This window comes from Heterodontus francisci, chromosome 7, assembly GCF_036365525.1.
Source record: "Heterodontus francisci isolate sHetFra1 chromosome 7, sHetFra1.hap1, whole genome shotgun sequence".
NCBI lineage: Eukaryota > Metazoa > Chordata > Chondrichthyes > Heterodontiformes > Heterodontidae > Heterodontus > Heterodontus francisci.
In genome coordinates, this window is record NC_090377.1 from 39,632,017 (window position 1) to 39,652,429 (window position 20,413).

Genomic DNA, 20,413 nt, shown 5'->3' on the forward strand with positions numbered 1-20,413 from the left:
TCACCCATGTGTCTCCTTGTGCACTTAATACATCGTGTGCAACAATTTTTTAATGCTGATTGATGCATAATGCTAGAATCCAAAGCATTGATGGGTATTGCTGTTTTGGTCACAGGAATTATAAAAATATGCTTCACTCTCCAAAAGATGTTTAATAAGGTGTCACACAAAAGGTTGATAGGCAAGATAAGGTCTCGTGGAGTTGGGAGTTATAGGTTAGCATGGATAAAGGATTGGTTCATGGACAGGAAGCAAAGAGTGGGCATAAACAGGCCATTTTCAAGTTGATAGGCAGTGATTGGTGGAGTGTCGCGAGGATCAGTGCTGGGGCCTCAGCTATTTACAATCTATATTAATGACTTAGATGAAGAGACAGAGAGTAATGTATCTACGTTTTCTGATGATACAAAGGTAGGTAGAAAGGTAAGCTGTGGGGAGGACACAGAGAGGCCTCAAAGAGATATAGACAGTTTAAGTGAGTGGGCAACAAGATGGCAGATGGAGTATATGTAGGAAAGTGTGAAGTTATTCACTTTGTTTGTAATAGAAAAGCAGAATATTTTTTAAAAAGGTGTGAAACTTTAAGTGTTGATGTTCAAAGAGACTTGGGTGTGCTTGTACAAGGAATGCAGAAAGTTAGCATGCAGGTACAGCAAGCAATTAGGAAGGCAAATGGCATATTGGCCTTTATTGCAAGGGGATTGGAGTACAGGAATAAAGAAGTCTTGCTACAGTTGTATAGGGTTTTGGTGTGACAATATCTGGAGTATCGTATGCAGTTTTGATCTCCACATTTACTTGCATTGGAGGCGGTACAGCGAAGGTTCACTAAATTGGTCCCTGGGATGAGGGTGTTATCCTAAGATGAGAGTAAATTGGGCCTACATTCTCTGGAGTTTAGAAGAATAAGAGGCAATCTCATACAAGATTCTGAAGGGGCTGGATAGGGTAGACACAGAGATTGTTTCCACTGGTTGGAGAATCTAAAACATGGGGGCACAGTCTCAAGATAAGGGGCCAATCATTTAGGACTGAGATGAGGAGAAATTACTTCACTCAAAGGGTTAATTCTCTACCCCAGAGGGTTGTGGATGCTCCATCATTGAATACATTTAATGTTGGGAAGACAGATTTTTGGTCTCTGCTCAGGGAATCAAGGGATATGGGGAGCGGGCAGGAAAGTGGAATTGAAGCTGAAGATCAGCCATGATCATGTTGAATGGCAGAGCAGGCTCGATGGGCCTTATGGCACTCCTGCTCCTATTGCTTGTGTTCGTGTGTCCTACGAGGGAAATGTTAAATCAAGTGTCAAATCTGTCTATATAGAAGCAAAAGAATGATTTCCTGATCTATTGTGAAGGAATCCAGCTATAATAAGGAGTTATAAGGTTAAGAGTTATTTTCCTATGAATTAGCAAATAAAAAAAATTAAAAGCAGTGTTGATCTGCCTGGAAGGTTAAAAAAAAAGGTTTCATAGGCATGCCTGTAACACAGGCACTGCAGATAGATTTTTGAAATGTCGGGGAGTTGAGGGCTATGAGGAGCTGGCACGAAAGAGGAGTTGAGGTCTGGGGCAGATCAGCCATGATCTTATTAAATGGCAGGGCAGGCTTGAGGGGCCAAATGGCATACTCCTTCTCCTATTTCTTATGTTCTTATATCCCTGTAGTCAAGGATACGAACACTCTGTGGTCAGGGACGCAGCATAATTGCCTCTTCCGAGAACATAATGGCAGGTTCTGAAAAACAGGAACTTGCTACAAAAGTCATGAGCATCATCACCTCAGTCATCTTTGGCCTCCTTGTCTCGAGAGACAATGGGTAAGCGCATGGAGGTGGTCAGTGGTTTGTGAAGCAGCGCCTGGAGTGGCTATAAAGGCCAATTCTAGAGTGACAGACTCTTCCACAGGTGCTGCAGATAAAATTGGTTGTCGGGGCTGTTACACAGTAAGGCACTGAAAATACAGGTTTCATAAATAATCATTATAAGCTACTACAGTTTAGCAATTAATGACATCATTTTCTACAGGTGGACCTAAATCACCTATCAACTGAGTCCGGGAAACTGAGTTATAATCTTAAAACACAATTGGGTGACTAGAAAGTTTACCACCTTTTGCAAGCTTCCAGTATCCTGCTGGTTCTCAGGATATGTCGACCAGCATCTTAGTTTACAGCTTCCTGCTGGCTCTGCCTTTTCTTAGAAATTAAACAATGTGGATTTTAATTTAGAAATTAACAGTTATACAGCCTTATTTGGGAAATAGAGCAGGAGTGTTACGGTCAAGTGAGGAGGGGTTGAAGGGCTTCCCTCTTTTCCCACTCCTTGTTTGACCACAACAGGTTTAATTCTTTCTTAAAGTGGATGTACTGGACAATTCAGTAGGTGTTTGATTATTTACTTGCTATGATCATAACAAAAAACAATCGGACACATTTTCTTGAGTTAACAAATAAAGAGGTTAACTTTATTGTACCTAAATCAAACTAATAAAAATAATAAACAGCACCCCAGCTTTCACTCTCTCACACACACACACTAGAGGTTTACACACACACACAAATAGGTTACTTAGTGGGGAAAGGTGGATTGGTTGAGTTAGTGTCCATAAAAAAGGTATACACTGTCTGTGTAGCTTGGTGATTTGGCTGGCTTCCAAATGAATTCAGTGGTTCTGAGACTTTTAGTTTGAAGAGGTAGATGACTGGCTTGGTGGCTTTTTGGAGATAGCAATGCAGATGATTTCTTCAAATGGGGTTTCTGATTGTAGCCGGAGTATGCAAAGTTGGCCAGTCAACAACAGGATTTGAAAGCTTTCAAGCTGGAACGGAGAGAGAGAGGAACTCCCAATTAGGGTCTACACATATCAGAGTGCAGGTGCTTCTCCTCTGTTGCAGAGAAACCACCAGCTTAAAACCACAGATGGGGAGGGGCTTGTCACATGACAGTCACTTAGTGATTCAAAATATCGCAGTGAGCAGTCTTTCTTCTTGCTGAGAGAACAGGTAGTTCCTTTAAACTTCCTGGGTCTTGTTTCTTGCTGGGATATTAGCAGACATTTTGTCTCTCTCCTCACAAGCATTGCAGTGTAGGATACAGTGTTGCAATCTAGGTGATCATCTTAAGCTGAAAAAATGACTTTGCTGGCAGCTTGTATTTTTAAAAATATCTTTACAAAAATACGAATTCAGATCTCCAGCCAGTGGACCAAAGAAAGTTATCATTCAACAAAACACATTGGCATAACAGGGACGAAGCTACTTACAAAGAGGTAACACCTCCATATGTGCAAGAAAATAGTTACGCACCTTAAAAACAGCATAAATATTGCAACTGCACAGTGGATCTTTAGATTCGTTGGATTCATCCCAGTGTTTCTCACTGTAAAAGTACTGTTACTGTTGTGCGACGACGATAGTTCTCCCCTTAATTGGGGTAGAGGTATCTCGCTAAACTCTGTAGCTTTCTACTCGGGGATTTAAGGTAATTACTTCAAATGTTAATGAATATTTTACTGTAACAATATTTAGACTTAATGATTGGATTCTCTACTAGGAACAAGATTAAACTTTTTTTCTTTTCCAAGAACTATTAACATTGCGATTGACTTTCCCACGAAATGTGAATTGAATGTTCGGTTCTTTAATAAACTTAGCTGGAGGGAGTCAGGAGCGGCAGACCTATGTGAAGACAATTACCAGGGAGCGGATAAAGAGAGATCCAGGCTCAGGGCCTTCCACTTACCTGCAGGGAGTCGTGAGCGCCGTGCCAGTGGCAGGCCTGTGTGGACACAACTCCCTCGATGCGTCCGGGTTTGGGAAAAAAAGGAAAATGAAAAAAAATCTGTGACATCACGGGAAAACTGTGAGTTGATTGACTGGAGTATTGCTGCTTAGGGACTGATCTAAACAAATGGGAGTTTAAAAAAAAATGTTAAAAACATCAAGTATTAATCAGAAACAAGAAGTGAGTAGCTGGTGAGCCTTATCTTTTATTTTATTTATTTTTTATTTATTTAGAGATACAGCACTGAAACAGGCCCTTCGGCTCACCGAGTCTGTGCCGACCATCAACCACCCATTTATACTAATCCTACACTAATCCCATATTCCTACCACATCCCCACCTTTCCTATATTCCCTTACCACCTACCTATACTAGGGGCAATTTATAATGGCCAATTTACCTATCAACCTGCAAGTTTTTTTGGCTGTGGGAGGAAACTGGAGCACCCGGCGAAAACCCACGCAGACACAGGGAGAACTTGCAAACTCCGCACAGGCAGTACCCAGAATTGAACCCGGGTCGCTGGAGCTGTGAGGCTGCGGTGCTAACCACTGCGCCACTGTGCTGCCCTGCGGCATTGTTACCATTGGTAAGGTTTATTACTATTGATGAGGTTATTACTACTATTGGTAATGTAATGGTAGGGTACATTAATAGTGGTAAGGTATTGGTAAAGTTTAGTATTAGCAGTAGTGAAGTTATTATTACTATTGGTGAGTGTTATGGCCAGGTGAGGAAAGGGGTCTCCGGCTCCCCTGTTGCATCTTCTCTGATTTGACTGCAACAGGGTTTATCTCTTTTAACACAGTGATTTAACTTACCACTTCAGTGACAACTTGCTCCTAATCCTCTAAAGTAACTGCAAATGAATCAGACAGGTTTTCTTTAGTTTAAATAAGAAAGATCTAAGTTTATTAACCTTATCACTCTAAACCAGTTAAAATGACTCACATTTACACAAGAGGCACACCCACACACTAATAGAGTACAGAGGGAGGAAACAGAGTTGGGAGGTTGAAATCGAGTCCTTAATAAAAATTGAATTTAAATATTGAATTTAGTCCCAGAGTCTTAGTTGAAGTTGCAGTCCTGAAGTCCTTGCTGGGCCACACACGGTTCGGGCTCATTTCTCAGGTTCTGGAAGGTAGAAACGGGGCTTTATCCGTATCCCCTGGTTGCTGGCTGTGCTGGGCTATAGGTTTGCAACTGAGGCTTTGCTGCAACTTTGCTAGAGAGAGGGAGAGATTGCAGCTCTCTTGCTGGCTTACAGTTACAGTCTCCTTCTGAGGCACAATTCACAAACTCCCCGTTACACAAGCAGTTATGTGATATGACCACCTCTTGGTGTTTGAATCAGCATCTTCTGGAATGATCTTTGAAATTCAAGGCTCTTCAGACATACTTGGTCTTTGGGGGGGGGGGGGGCGCGGTTTGGCTCTTTCAAAGTCAATGGGTGTCAATGGCTTTTGACGGCCGTGTTGACAAAACCATTCTAGGTAATATAATGAGAGAGCATCCCATTGTTCTGGCTAGACTGGGTAATCACCTCTGTGTCCAGCCAGCCTTTGGCTTCTCATGTGCAAATTGTGTGTGGCCATCTTGGCTGCTCGCTGTTTTTTAAAAAAAAAGTTATTTGTAACAATCTCAGTAAAAGTCTCAGGCAAAGTTCCACACGATGAAATTAATATTTCTATTTAGCATGTAGGATTTATTACTGTTGGTAGAGCAATTAGTATTAGCAGTAGCAGGGTTTATTCGTAGTACCAAGGTTTATTATCTAATAGATAGAGGAATGGCAGGTCTGCTCTGACCTCTGGAGTGCACATCCTGTGGTTTGTGGGAACTCCAAGACACTTTTTGTGGCCTGGATAACCAAATGTGCAGGAAGCGTCGTCAGTTGCAGCAGTTTGAGCTCTGGGTTTCGGAACGTGAGCAGCAGCTGTCGTCACTGTGGTGTATGTGAGGTTGAGAGCTTCGTGGATAGTTGCGGTTACCCCACAGCTTAAGACTATGCAGGGACAGAGGGAATGGGTGACTGCCAGGCAGTCAAAGAGGAACAGACAGGTAATACAGGAGCCCCCTATGTGCATCTCACTCTCCAACTATTCAGTTCTGAATACTGAATGATAGTTCATCTGGGAGTGCAGCCAGAGCCAAGGCCATGGCACCACAGGTGGCTCAGCTGTATTTGGGGGGGCGGGGGTGGGGGGTGGTAGAAGGAAGACTAGAAGAGCAATAGTGATAGGAGATTCAATAGTTAGGGGAACGGACAGGCATTTCTGTGGCTGCAGACATGAACCCAAGATGGTGTGTTACCTCCTTGGTGCTATAGTCAAGTAGGTCACTGAACAGCTGCAGAGCACCCTGAGGTGGGAAGGTGAACAGCCAGCAATCGTGGTCTACATTGGTACCAATGACATAGGTAGGAAGAGGGATGTGACCTGCAGAAAGAGTTTAGTGAGTTAGGTAAGAAATTAGTAAGCAGGACCCCAAAAGTAGTAACCTCCAGATTATTTCCAGTACCACATGCAATGTGTATAGAAATAGGAGGACAGTGCAGGTGAATGCATGGCTGGAAAGATGGTGCTGGAGGGAAGGTCTTAGATTTCTGGGGCACTGGGACCAGTTCTGGAGAAGGTGCGACCTGTACAGGCCTGACTGGTTGCGACCTGAACAGAGCTGGGACAAATTTGCTTGCAGGCCAATTTGCTAGTGCTATTGGGGAGGGTTTAAACTAAATTGGCAGGGGTGTTGGAACCAGGAGATAATATAAGAGAGGAACACAAAGGTGCACAGAGAATTGTAAGAGGCAGATAGCAAAGTATTAGGTGTGGTCAGAATGAGAGTGTTAGACAGTACTAGAGAAGGGAGTAGTTCTGTATTAGATGGCAGTGGACTGAGAAGGACTATGAGGAATGCAAAGACAGGATTACAATGCATGTGTGTAAATGCACAAAGTGTGGTGAATAAGGTTGGTGAGCTACAAGCACAAACAGCAGTATGGGAATATGATGTAGTGGCAATAGCAGAAACGTTGTTTAAAAATGGTGAGGACTGGGAGCTTAATATACAAGGATATAAAGTGTGCAGAAAGGATAAAGAAAAAAAGAGGCGGGTGAGTCCCGATTAGGAAAGACATTGCAGTGCTGGAAAAGAAGGATGTCCCTGAAGGGCCAAGGATTGAATCCATTTGGTTTGAGTTAAGAAGCAAAAAAGGGTATGATCATGCTACTAGGGGTATTCTATAGGCCTCCAAAAAGTGAGAGATAGAGGAACAAACCTGCAGGAAAATCACAGTCATGTGCAAGTACTATAGAATGGTGATATTGATGGACTTTAATTACCCAAATGAATTGGGATAATTTGAGTGTAAAGGGTAAGGAAGGGGAGGAATTCCTCAGATGTGTTCAGGAGACCTTCCTTGATCAGTATGTTCTCAGCCCAACTAGAAAAGAGGCATTCCTGAATCTGGTGCTGGGAAATGAGGTGGGCCAAGTCGACCAAGTGTCTGTGGGGAAAAATTGTGTAAGAGTGATCATCGTATCATAAGTTTAGACTGGTAATGCAGAAAAGCAAGGAACAAAATTGAAAAAAGGCTAATTTCAATGCGATGAGAAGGGATCTAGCCAGGATTTAATGGAACCAAAGACTGTCAGGAAGAGCTGTATTAAATTAATGGGTTATCTTTAAGGAAGAGATGCTTCTGCTACAGCAAGGAACATTCCAACAAGGGTGAAAGGTAGGGGAACCAAGAACAGGGCTCTTTGGTTGATAAGGGAGATAGAGATGATGATGAAACAAAAAAAGAGTGTGGATGATGCATGTCAAATGAACTCATCAAGTGAGAACAGGCAATTCATCATATAAGAACACAAGTGAGAAACAAGCAACTCACCAAGGCTCCTTCGACAGCACCTTCCAAACCCATGACCTCTACCAGCTAGGACAAGGGCAGGAGATGCATGGGAACACCACCACGTGCAAATTCCTCTCCAAGCCAACCACCACCCCGACTTCGAACTATATTGCCATTCCTTCACTGTCGCTGGGTCAAAATCCTGGAACTCCCTTTCCAACAGCACTGTTGGTTTACCTACAGCCCAAGGACTGCAGCAGCTCAAGAAGACAGCCCACCACCATCTTCTCAAGGGCAATTAGGGAAGGGCAACAAATGTTGGCCTAGCCAGCGATGCCCACATCCCATTAAGGAATTAAAAAAACAAGCCATATACAATAAGTTGAGAAGGGAGATGAAGAGGAAAGTAAGACTGGCAAAGTGAATATGAAAATAGAATGGCAGTAACGTAAAAGGGAACCTAAACATCACTACCGGCATGTAAGTAATAAGTGAGTAGTAAGGGGAGGGGTGTAGTCTATTAGGGACAGTGAGGGTAATATATGCTTAGAGGGCGGCACAGTGGCGCGCACCGCAGCCTCAGCTCCAGCGACCCGGGTTTGGTTCTGGGTACTGCCTGAGCGGAGTTTGCAAGTTCTCCCTGTGATCGCGTGGGTTTCTTCTGGGTGCTCCGGTTTCCTCCCACATGCCAAAGACTTGCGGGTTGATAGGTAAATTGACCATTGTAAAAATTGCCCCTAGTTTAGGTAGGTAGTAGGAGAACTGAGGGAAGATGGGGATGTGAGAGGGAAAATGGGATTAATGTAGGATTAGTATAAATTGGTGGTTGATGGTCGGCGTGGACTCGTGGGGCCGAAGGGCCTGTTTCGGTGCTGTATCTCTCTATGACTCTAGGTGTAGGGCAAGGTTAATATACTTAATGAGTACTTTGTATCAGTGTTACAATAAGGAAATGGAGGCTGAAAAAATCTCAGTAGAAGCAGAGACGGGAGAGGCAAGGGATAAAATAAAAATAGAGAGGGGAAGGTACCAAAAAGGTTGCCTATGCTTAGGGTTGATCAGTCACCTGGTCTGAATGGCTTGAATGCCAGTTTGCTAAAGGAAGTGGGGATCATGCTTGACTAATCTATGATGAGGTAGCAGAGAAGGTTGATGAAGGGAATGCAGGTGATGTTGTCTTTATAGATTTTAAGAAAGCATTTGATAAGGTACCACATAAAAGGCTAGTTAACAAAACTGAGGCTCATGGAATAGGAGGGTCAGTGTCCAATTGGATAAAAAAAAATGGCTTAAGGACAGAAAACAGCGAGTCGTAGTAAATGGTTGCTTTTAAGACAGGTAGACAGTGGTGTTCCCGAAGATTCAATGCTGGGTTCACTGCTTTTTTTGCTATATATAAATGACTTGGATCTTGGATTACAGGGTAGACTCTCAAAATTTGCTCACGACACCAAACTTGGAGGTGAGGCAAACAGTGAGGATGATATGCATCGCCTGCAACAGGATATAGATAGGCTAGCAGAATGGGGAGAGAAGTGGCAGATGGAATTTAATACTAACAAGTGTGAGGTGATGCATTTTGGCAGAAGGAACAGGGAGAGGCAATATATACTTAATGGCACTGTTCTAAAGAGTGTGCAGGAAGAGAGGAACCTGTGGGTGCATGTGCATAGATCATTGAAGGTGGTAGGACATATTGAGTGTGGAATCTTGGGCTTTTTCAGTAGATGCATTGAGTACAAAAGCAGGGAAGTTATGCCAAACCTTTATAAAGCTCTGGTTAGGCCCCAACTGGAGTATGCGTCCAGTTCTGATCACCACACTTTAGGAAGGATGTGATGGCCCTTGAGAGTACAGAGAAGATTTACTAGAATGGTTCCTGGGATGGGGGATTTTAGTTACAAGATCAGGTCGGAAAAGTTGGGTTTGTTCTCCTTAGAACAAAGGAGATTGAGGGGAGATTCAATAGAAGTGTACAAGATTATGACAGACTTAGATAAGTTAGACAAGGAAAAACTGTTCCCATTGACAAATGGTACAAGGACTAGGGGACACAGATTGAAAGTTTTGGGCAAGAGATGCAGGTGGAATATGAGGAAGCACTTTTTTTATGCAGTGGGTGTTAATGACCTGGAACTCACTACCCACAAGGGTGGTGGAAGCAGAGGCAACCAATGACTTCAAGAGGAAGTTGGATGGCCACCTGAAAGAAATAGACTTGCAGGGTTATGGTGATCGAGTTGGGGAGTGGGACTGGTTGCATTGCTTCATGAAGAGCCGATATGAACCCAATGGCCCAAATGGCCTTCTTGTGGCGTAAATGACTCTATGACTCTAAACTTTTAGTAATTTAGAAATTATATTGTCTCATACAGTCTTCTGTATCAAACTCGAAAACCCATCTCCGTACACTCTTCAGTGGGGAGGAAGAAGAGTATGTCTCCATGTTGAGGCACAGGCATTATTGAGGAGAGATGGCCAGACCCTTAAAATATCTGGGTTGTTATAATTTGGCTAAAACTCGTTGATAGGGCTATCTGGAGCATGAGAATATTCTCAGCGGGTTCCGTTCCTTTGGGAAGAGTTAGATCAGTTCTTCAGACCTCAGGCCCATTAAATGCCTGAAAGATCTGTCTTTCTCAACCTTAAGTGAGAATGATCATCTGAGGTGGACACCTTATCTGGGATAGTCCCAAAAAGGGGCTAGGATTACAATCCACTTCACTATCAAACAGAAATATCAAAAATAAAAACAGAACATGCTGGAAATACTCAGGTCAGACAACACCTGTGGACAGACAAACAAAGTTAATAGGCTGGATTTTACCAGCCCTCTAGAGATGGAGTGGGAGGCCTCTAAAATGATGGTGGGCATCAGGAGGGGAGCTCAACGTTTTCTTGCCACTACGGGATATTCTCAACAGTGGAAACGGCAGTGGGTGGCCAATGAAACCAATTAATTGGCAAATTTCTGCCTCCAGCGGCATTTTACTAGCATTGGGACAGGTCCCCGTAGCGTGGGGAGACTGCCAAGCAAACTGTGATGGCCTCCCAGTGGGTTCCCAGGGAAGGTGCGCGGTGGAGGGTGGCCTTCCCATGTGGGGCCCCCTTGCGACGATAGCCATCCCCATGGCTCCAATGCCACCACTGGAGAGTTCACTCCTCCGATTGCCTGTGCCTCAACATGGAGACATACTCTTCTTCCTACAGCCTCAGTAGCAGCCACCTTTATCGGTGGCATTGCCAAGACTGCCAGCCCTCTGATTAGGCTAGCAGCTCTAAGAGGTGGGCCAAATTGTACGCGGCCAGTAATGCCTCGACTTTTGGTTGGGGGCGGGGGGGGGGGGGGGGGGGGGTCTCTCTGTCTATCTGCGCAGGTTTGGGACCCACTTTTGATCCAGGCAGCGGAACAACGTGGGACTTTAGAAAAATTCAGCCCAATCTTTCAGGTAGAAGACCTTTTGTCACAACTGGAAGAAGTTACTTCAGCCATAGGAGGCAGGTATGGAAGGATTGAGCAATACTAGAAGTTAGATGGTTTCCATTCCTTCGTCTGTCTCCTTTTCTTCTCTTCAGAAGCAGGTATGTCAGTACAACTGCTTAATCATCATAAATATCTTTTGTTTTAGAAAGTACATTAAATCTGCCTTGCTTGTTTTCAGCAAATCAATTCTGCCATTACAATTTAGTTTTGTTTTCATCAATTAAATGTTCACAATGAACCAATTCCACCATTATAATTTACATAACTTCATCCTACCTGCTGCAATGTTTATTTCAGAGTTGTTAGGTGGTTGGTTGTGATGGTGGTTCAAATCTTATGGGCATTTGATATATCTAGCTCTAACATCTTATGGTTCTGACAAAACCCATTAGGTAAACTACATGCCCTGCAGTCAGGGAGTAAGGAACCAGATCTCTAGTGGAGTCATCCGCATCAAGCTCTTTCTTCATACAATTCAACAGTGCTGCTATCTAACCAGACACCACGAGTCTCATCATTCACTTCAGCCATAGGAGACAGGTAGGGAAGGATCTAGTAATACTAGAAGCTAGATAGTTTGTTTTTTTTGTTCATGTGATATGAGCGTCGCTGGTGAGGCCTGCATTTATTGCCCATCCTCAATTGTCCTTCAGAAGCCTTCTTGAACCGCTGCAGTCCATGTGGTGTAGGAACACCCACAGTGCTGTTAGGGAGTGCCAGGTTTTTCACCCAGTGCCTGTGAAGGAACAGTGATATAGTTCAAAGTCAGGATTGAGAGAGACTTGGAGCAGAATTTGCAGGTGTTGGTATTCGCATGCATCTGCTACTCTTGTTCGTCTAAGTGGTAGAGGTCACAGGTTTGGAAGGTGCTTTGAAGGTACCTTGGCGAGTTGCTGCAGTGCATCTTGTAGATGTACATACTGCTGCCACTTTGTGCCAGTGGTGGAGGAAGTGAATATTTAAGGTGGTGGATAGGGTGATCAAGCGGGCTGCTTTATCCTGGATGGTGTCGAGCTTCCTGACTGTTGCTGGACCTGCACTCATCCAGGCAAGTGGAAAATATTCCATCAGTCTCCTGATCTGTGCCTTGTCAAGCTTTAGGGGAGTCAGGTGGTGAGTTACTTGCCTCAGAATTCCTAGCCTCTTGTAGCCACAGTAATTATATAGCTGGTCCAGTTAAATTTATGGTCAATGGTAACTCCCAGGATGTTGATGGTGGGGAATTCAGTGTTGGCAATGCTATTGAATGTCAAGGGGAGATGGTTAGATTCTATCTTGTTGCAGATGGTCATTGCCTGGCACTTGGGTGGCACATATGTTACCTGCTACTTATCAGCCCACCCCTGAACATTGCCCAGGTCTTGCTGCATGTGGACATGGACTGCTTCAGTATCTGAGGAGTTGTGAATGATACTGTTTAATCATCTGTAAACATTTCTACTCATGACCTTGTGTTGGAGGGAAGGTCATTGAGGAAGCAGCTGAAGATGGTTGGGCCCAGGAAGATACCTTCCAACTGCTTTTCTTCAGAAGCACATTTTTCAATATAGCTGTTTAATCTGCAAAAATGCATTTTGCTTTTGATACTTTCTATTTCTTCATAATCACAGTAACAAACGTCTTCAGCTTACTTTCAATCCAACATACTGCTCACAAATAATTGCATCAAAAGACTCAGAATCTTATCTCAGAAGTAGTTTTGTCGGTGACAATACAAGGAACTTTTGGGTCATGGCAGTGATTCACATGAAACCATTAGTGATAAATAAAGAAAGTTTCTACTTTACATTAGCTGTAACATTATCCTTATAAAATTGTTAGAATTGCTTAATTCTAGAAAGCTAATCATAGATGTGAGTAGATTTATTACTGTAATACTGTTTATTTCAGTGGCAGAGGGAGAACAGGAGACAGGAATTTCTTTAAAACTATTGGCAGTTTACTTGTTACCAAGATAAGGTCCTCCCACTTTGAAAAATTATGTAATTAATTGAGGGAAATGAATAATTAATCAGAATTTATAGTTTTGTTTAGAAGTAGAACCAGAAGACTTTCAATATTGACTTATCATTCATTCATACTGTATTTTGCAACATTTTTGAACTTGAGCACAATAACAACACAACAGGAAGAACATTTCAAAGGTTAATTTTAATTAGCTATCACAAGAGAATCTCTTTTTAAAAAGAAAACAACCAATCACACAACATTGAATAGACTGGTTGGTAAGCTCTCGCAGTAGAGCAATAAAGTTCCAACTAAAGTGGCCATGGTTTAGAAACCCGGGCCAAATATTTAAACATGATCTTGCCCAGCAAATGTGGTGTGTGGGAGGGGTTAAAATTAGAAAATTCTAGCTTCCGGCTCCAACCTGTTGTGTTCCCAGCCATTAATGTTTTCAATGGAGACTCATGGCATCAACAAGGGACTGCTAAAAGCCGGCATGCGTTGACTTAACATTCAAAAGTGGCTACCTAATGAAGGCATCAGCACGGATATTAAATCTTTGTCTGCAGGCTAGCAACAGAAGCAAGGTGGGAGGCATGAGAAGAAACCCAAGATAATTTTTAAAAAAAAATTATTTTTCTCAGAACCCTTTGGACCAGGTGGAACAGGAGCACTCCCAAGGCTTCTCAACTTGTCCCTGGACCTTCCAAGTCCCAACCTTCTCACCAATTGCCATGGCTCCTCCACCCCCACACCCCAATCGACTTCACTCTCTGCGACCAATGGCCATTCCCACAGGTCCCTGGCTATAGCCTCTGCCACCAATTCCCACCCATCCTCTATTTTTCGACATGGTGATGGTGCACTACCCCCATTTAAAATCTGGCTTCCAGTCTTAACTGCCACTGGAATCTGCTTACTTACAATTGGCAAGTTGTGTCAGTTCTTGGCTCAGTCACCAGATGGAGCACCTCTATTTGGACTGGGAATGAGAAGGGAAATTAGAAAACATGAAAGGAAGAAACTCAAAATGGATGACTGAAGATAACTGCACCACGGTCAATCATGGAGCAATCCACAGCCCAGAATATTCTATTCTTCCAGCTGCAGGGGATAGAGGTGGAAAGAGGCAGTAGTTATATGGCTAGGAATAAAAATATCTGCAACAGTATTTCATTTTGATACGCCCTAGGTGAAATAATCATTTCAGCAAGTAAGTACAAAATATGTTTTACTAATTTAAAACAGATTATTGTATTCAAATTGCTGAGCAGAAGCATTAAATATTTATGTCAATTACTTTTGAACAACCATTTCAAAACTCATTTTAAGTTTTTTTTATTCAAATTTTTAATGGTGTGTAGTTCATGCAACCATACTTTCTGAATTTGTGATATGACAGTAAACAGATACATTGATAACTTAAACCCATCCATTTCTTTAACATCCATTTTCTTAAAAAAAATGAGTTCTCTAACAAAAAATGATTTTCACAAAACAAAAGCCTACAATGAACGCTGATACAAATTAGTGCATTCAATTGCATCTATAAAGTCTTACAAAGTTTCTTTAACCTAACATAAGCTTTATGAAATATATTGATGCATAATAAATAAAAATAGCAAAACATAAGCAAATCAATTGCCATGTAACGTCAATTTGTGGCATTGCAAAATCATTGTCCTGAAACGTGGAGTTTTCTACAAAATTTACAGTGTTACATTAGCACAGTGTCTCAGACAAACGACTTGATAACAATACCTATTCATTGTTAAAAGGGATACTGTCCCCGGTGGCTCAGCAATTTATCCAGTGAGTAGCTGGAAGATCTCAGTTTTGATCCCTAGCCTGTGCTGAGTTAGGTGATCTTAGCTGGGGCATTAGTAAGGACGCTTCAGTGTCCCAAGCGCCTGCTGGGATAGGTAATGGAAAATTACCCGGGGTTCTCACATCTGATTGCTATCCAACAGCCCCACTGGAAGTGCACGTGTGGATGTCAGGTGAGGATAGCATTAGGCTTGGTTGTGATGTCCCCTGCGGTTAAATACCCGTATGACACTCACACATGAATAACAGCCATTTGGATGAGATACTGGAGGGCGACCGGCGCCCATGGAACCGGATCCCAAAGAATCAGCGCCTTCAGGAGAGAAGGGTAGAGGAGTAAATTGGCAAGAAATTTCTTTTAATTGTTGAAGGGATAGAAACATCGTAAGCATATTCGGGAAAACTAATTTGATCAAGTGACCTTCAGTGTCTTAACATCTTTATTAGGAGTTTCAAATGGGTAGTCTTCAGAAATGCTCTTCCATTATTCAAGTTTAACAGTGTTGCGCTGTAGTTCCATTGAACTATTCCAATGTTTTGGGTTCATTAGTATCAAAATTATAGTGTTTTGACTTTAACTATGATGTGATCTCAAGTTCCAGAAGGTTGCTGAACATTACAAACCATTTTTACACAATTGTAACAAAGGTCTTTAACATTTCTGCCAAAAATGTGAATTTAACCCTCAAAAAAAATCTGTACAATAGAAATTCCAAACTGTAAACAAGGTATACAAACACTGAAAAAGAAAATGGTGGTTCACAAACCAACCATGTACTTCATATACCACTGGTCCATTAAGGACATGTGCTATTGAATGGTACATCCCTTTCAGGCTGTAATGCAGAATTTCAACAGCATCCATATTGCAAATCTAGGTTGGGGATATTCAACAATTCACATTGAATATTGAAAGGTGAGTGCAGTTATAGCTTACTACTCAAATCTACAGACAATAAGGATTAGATAGATTGATTCCCAAGGAAAACAATCATAAATTATATTTTTGCAAGGAGAGTATACATTTAGTAAAGCATTAAAGGCTATTTTTGCCTTTCCCAACTATTCAATGGAACGTTCTTCATTATGGTTGCTGATGCAATTCTGCACAGCCTAGTCTAATGACAAGGCACACATTAATTTAAAAAAATAAAAGAAACTTAAAAAATACGTGAACTGAACAAGAAGGATGAAAATCATTTAAGGCTGTTTAAGTGGCTGAGAGAAAAGCATGTAAACTAATTTAAAGCTGAAGACCATACTGGAACACATCCTTCAGCAGAGCAATTAAAGACGGTTAAAGTTCAGGTGTGTCCTCTGTATGCAAATTATAAGGACGCCATCCTGTATGGGTGCAAGGTAGAAATACCTTTACACAAAGAGTCAGTAGCGAGATCAGTACCTAGAGTGCTCTAGCGCAATTATGACTGTTTTAATCGTTTGCGTGGAATACCAAATGGTGGGCATTGTGCAGTCGCCAATGCTCGGAAGGCCTCTGCAACTAAATGAGGGTGGGAGTGGATCATTGACTTCCAGCCTTCTGTCTCCATCACATCGGTGGCGTGGCTGAAAATGAGTCAAGTGATAAAGTCCATCAGACTAATCAGCATCAGTAATATTCATAATTTGTATTCAAGTGCCAATACCTGTTATTTATAGACTGATGAATGCAACCACTTTATTATCGAGGGATCCGTTTTAGGTGGCCAATTCCAGCAGAAATTGCACCTATTCTGAAAAATATTGCCCTCTGCCTTCCCGCCCTCTGCAAGTTTTCACTCAAACCCATTTGTATATTGCCAAAAACAAAATCTGTCACCAACCAGCACAATCAGGCAGCACTTTAAAATGTGTTTTTTTTTAATAGATTTTTCTTTAAAAATATTCCTAGATATATTTTAAGAGTGATAAAGTTCGACTAGTAAAGCCGAAAATGAGTTTATCAGGAAAATAAGCATTGTAAATCAGTGTTAATCTACCACTCGTGAGTAATCCCATTTTAAATGACTAAAAAATACTTTAAAAAAATAAACTATTTTCTAATTAGATTGGGATAAAGTATTCAGTTCCTTAGAACATTTAAAAACAAGATACATTCAAAACCTTTTAACACCTTTTAAACCTATTGGCGCCCTCATGCCCAAAAGATCCAACTTAATTTTTGGAACTTCCTCAAATTAATGAAATTAGCAGGAACTCCCAATGGTGATTAACCTGATCTTGGGGGGGGGGGGGGGGGGCAGTTATTTGGGCAGAGTCTGCTTTAGCATGATGTTTTTAACATTAATGCAAAAAATTGCAGAAACTCCAGTTGCGCTGAACACAATTTGCTCTTAAAATTCCATGGCCTTTTGTGCCAGTTATGCAGATATCGAGGGAATTGCAAGGGAAAAAAAAGTGCAATAGAGCGGAACATCCAGGCAATTGGCATGACTGAATGCATAAACAGATTTAACTTTTTGTGGGAGTAGATTTTTGTCTCATTTAGATTTAAAATGATACTATATCAAGATTATCATAGCTGAGGCACTCTGTTTTTAAATTAAAACAGAAAATACTCAGCAGGTCTGGCCAGCACCTGCAGAGAGTTGTGTTTCAGGTCAATAACCTTTCATCAGAATTGGGAAAAGGCAGAGATGTAATAGGTTTTAAGCAAATACAAAGTCAGTGAAAGGGAGGAGGGTGGGAAAAAGAGCAAACCTTCATGGTGCAAGGCCAAAAGGAGCAGTAATGGGTCGAGTAAAGAAACAAAAGATGTGTCCAGAGGTGGCATGAATGGCGGAATCATAAACATCTGCCATTCAAAAGCAAACAAAAAAGAAAAATAAGGGAAAAACCAAACCAACAAAGAAAAAGGAAAAAAAAGGGGGCAGAGGTTATGATCTGAAATTGTTGAACTCAATGTTGAGTCTGGAAGGCTGTAAAGTGCCTTATCGAAAGATGAAGTGCTGTTCCCCGAGCTTACATTGAGCATCATTGGAACACTGCAAGAGGCAGAGGACAGAGTGGAAGCAAGGTGGAGAATTAAAAGGAAAGGTGACCAGAAGCTCAGGGTCATGCTTGCGAACTGAACAGCACATGACCCTGAGCTTCTGGCTGCCTGTCATTTTAATTCTTCAACCTGCTCCCACTCCGATCTTTCTGTTCTCGGCCTCCTTCAGTGTTCCAATGAAGCTCAACGTAAGCTTGAGAAAGAAAAATTAGGCACTACAGACTGCTGGACTCAACACTGAGTTCAACAATTTCAGCTCATAATCTCTTCCCCACTTTGTTTTCCTTTTCTTTGCTGGTTTCAGTTTTTCTCTAATTTTTCTCTTTTTTTTGCTTTCAGACAGCAGTTCTGGTGAAAGGCCATCATTCTGAAATGTTAACTATTTCTCTCTCCACAGATGCTGCCAGACCTGCTAAGTATTTCTGGCAATGTGTTTTTATTTCAGATTTCCAGCACCCGCAGTACTTTGCTTTTACACTCTGTTAAAAACAGAGGTAAGTATAAACTGAAACACTTTTTAAAAGGAATTCTAGAACACGTTACAATTGGATTATAATGTTATATCGAACATCTGCTAATATTTGAAAATAAAGATTTTCTGATTGATGGAAACTCAAATTGCAAGATACTTTCTTTGCCCATGTTAAAGGGTCTGCTTGCAGAAATATTGTAAAGTAATATGGGAGTTGTCAACTTTTAAAAATGCACTTTTAAAGGGCAAGTTATATATCACAAAATAAAATTCCAATATGGAGCTTTTGTCTGCAGTGAAACTAGAACAAAGTGGCATAATCTTACTGCAAGATTTGTGGGAATATAAAGTTCATATAGATTCACAATTAAAAACATCAAATGTAAATAGTCTTTCATAGAAATTTATACAATATGGATTCAAAAATATTTTCATTTCCAAGTTCAAAAATAGACCATAAAAATCCACACATGCACAGCAATTATTCTGTGTCTTGTGACATCTTGTACATGAAGCTTTTTTTCTTTACAGCGTACAAAACTTTTCCATGTTACTGCACAACATAACTATGCAATAATAGGATTGAATAATTGGACTCCACAGTATGAGGAACTGTCTAATTGAAAAAAAACTATTTCTTCATGACCAAGAACAAAAGGTTATACAAAGATTAAAGAGAAAAGTGAACTAAAATGGCTATTGGATTCATAAATAATCAGAATGAAGCATGCGTGGAATGGAAAAAAGAGTGACCTATAAAAACATTAATATCATTACTTCAAAAAAACTTCCTAAATCCAAGCACAATGGTAGTGTTGGCTACTTTGTTAAATTGTGCTGTACATTTCTGTCCATTTACAAGAACATAGGCTACTCTCAGATTACAACGGCGCCATAAAAATGAGGCTATAAAATGTATAACGATAAACCTCAAAGGCAAAATCAAACATCCAATCACTTTCATTTTACCATTTTACTTACTTGTTACTCCAGTTTTTTCCATCCTTACACCCAAGTTGTCGGAGAACACTGCATCTATGATGAAAAAATAGTAACAGAAAGAAAAAGAATTCATAATCACAAAGTCAAACAGGTTTGGCAGCCCAAATTGCACATGACCGAAAGTGATGACACTTGCCTGTTAATGAAGTCTATTGCTTGTGCTTTCAGCTGCTCTGCACTGTGCAAATCTGCAAGAATGAGAATTTCTGCAACATTTTCAACTGAGAGGTTACTACACAAGGTTTCTTCACACATAACCTTTAGACGATCTAGTGCGTACTGGAAGGGGGGGAAAACATCTTGATTATCTCATAAAACTGACAACTGCCAATTAGAAATATAATTTACCAGCTGTAGATTTGATCGACATTAAAACGCTCATTGATTCTGCCAGTAAATCTTTCTTCCCAAAACAGGTAAAATAGCTGGCAGCAGAACCCTGTCCCTATCAAAAATCATCTTTCTTACTAGTGAAAAAGATGAAACATTGATAAAGAATATATGGAAAAAAAATGTTTTCAAAACTTTTTTTAAATCATTGCAAAGTGATAATGCCACACTATGCGCCCAATTTTAACTCCCTGTGCAAGTGAATGGGGGTTTTGACTGGGTTAAAATTGGGCCCTTTTTCTCGACATATACAAAAATTACAAAGCTATCTGTCTTGCCAATGCTTGGACAAAAATGACTCCAGTAAGATAGTTATCAATTGCCATTCAATTGCTGGGTCAGTGTTCCTCCATTTTTCCCAAAATACACCTTTCTCCCAATCATTAAAGTGGATGGATGTATTCACATACTGCAAAAATGCCTTAGCTTCCAGTGTGAAAAGCCTGTCCAAATCATACAAATGGAATGTAACTGGAATTTGTGTACTTAGTTTATATAACTTTAAATAAGGTGAATTTGAATTAAAAAATGGCTACGGTGAAGTTTCACTCAAGATGCAGATGAGTCAGGCTGTTCCACCAAGCTAATCTCAATTGTTTAGACAAAAGATGTACATTCCACATCATAGTAGTAACTGCCTCTTTAGTGAGTCTCA

General features: G+C 41.1%; 1 protein-coding gene across 11 annotated transcripts in view; it reads right to left on the reverse strand.

Moving 5' to 3' along the window:
• Positions 1 to 13,291: 13,291 nt before the first annotated feature.
• Positions 13,292 to 20,413, reverse strand: part of spopla (speckle type BTB/POZ protein like a) — a 325,679-nt gene continuing 318,557 nt past the window's right edge. For all 11 annotated transcript variants that reach the window (XM_068035024.1, XM_068035015.1, XM_068035014.1 and 8 more), the window contains 3 exons: positions 19,505 to 19,647; positions 19,348 to 19,401; positions 13,292 to 16,468 (listed from right to left, as the gene is read on the reverse strand). In XM_068035024.1, coding sequence (XP_067891125.1) covers positions 16,324 to 16,468; positions 19,348 to 19,401; positions 19,505 to 19,647 — 342 coding nt within the window. In that variant the 3' untranslated portion in view covers positions 13,292 to 16,323. The remainder of the gene's footprint in view (positions 16,469 to 19,347; positions 19,402 to 19,504; positions 19,648 to 20,413) is intronic.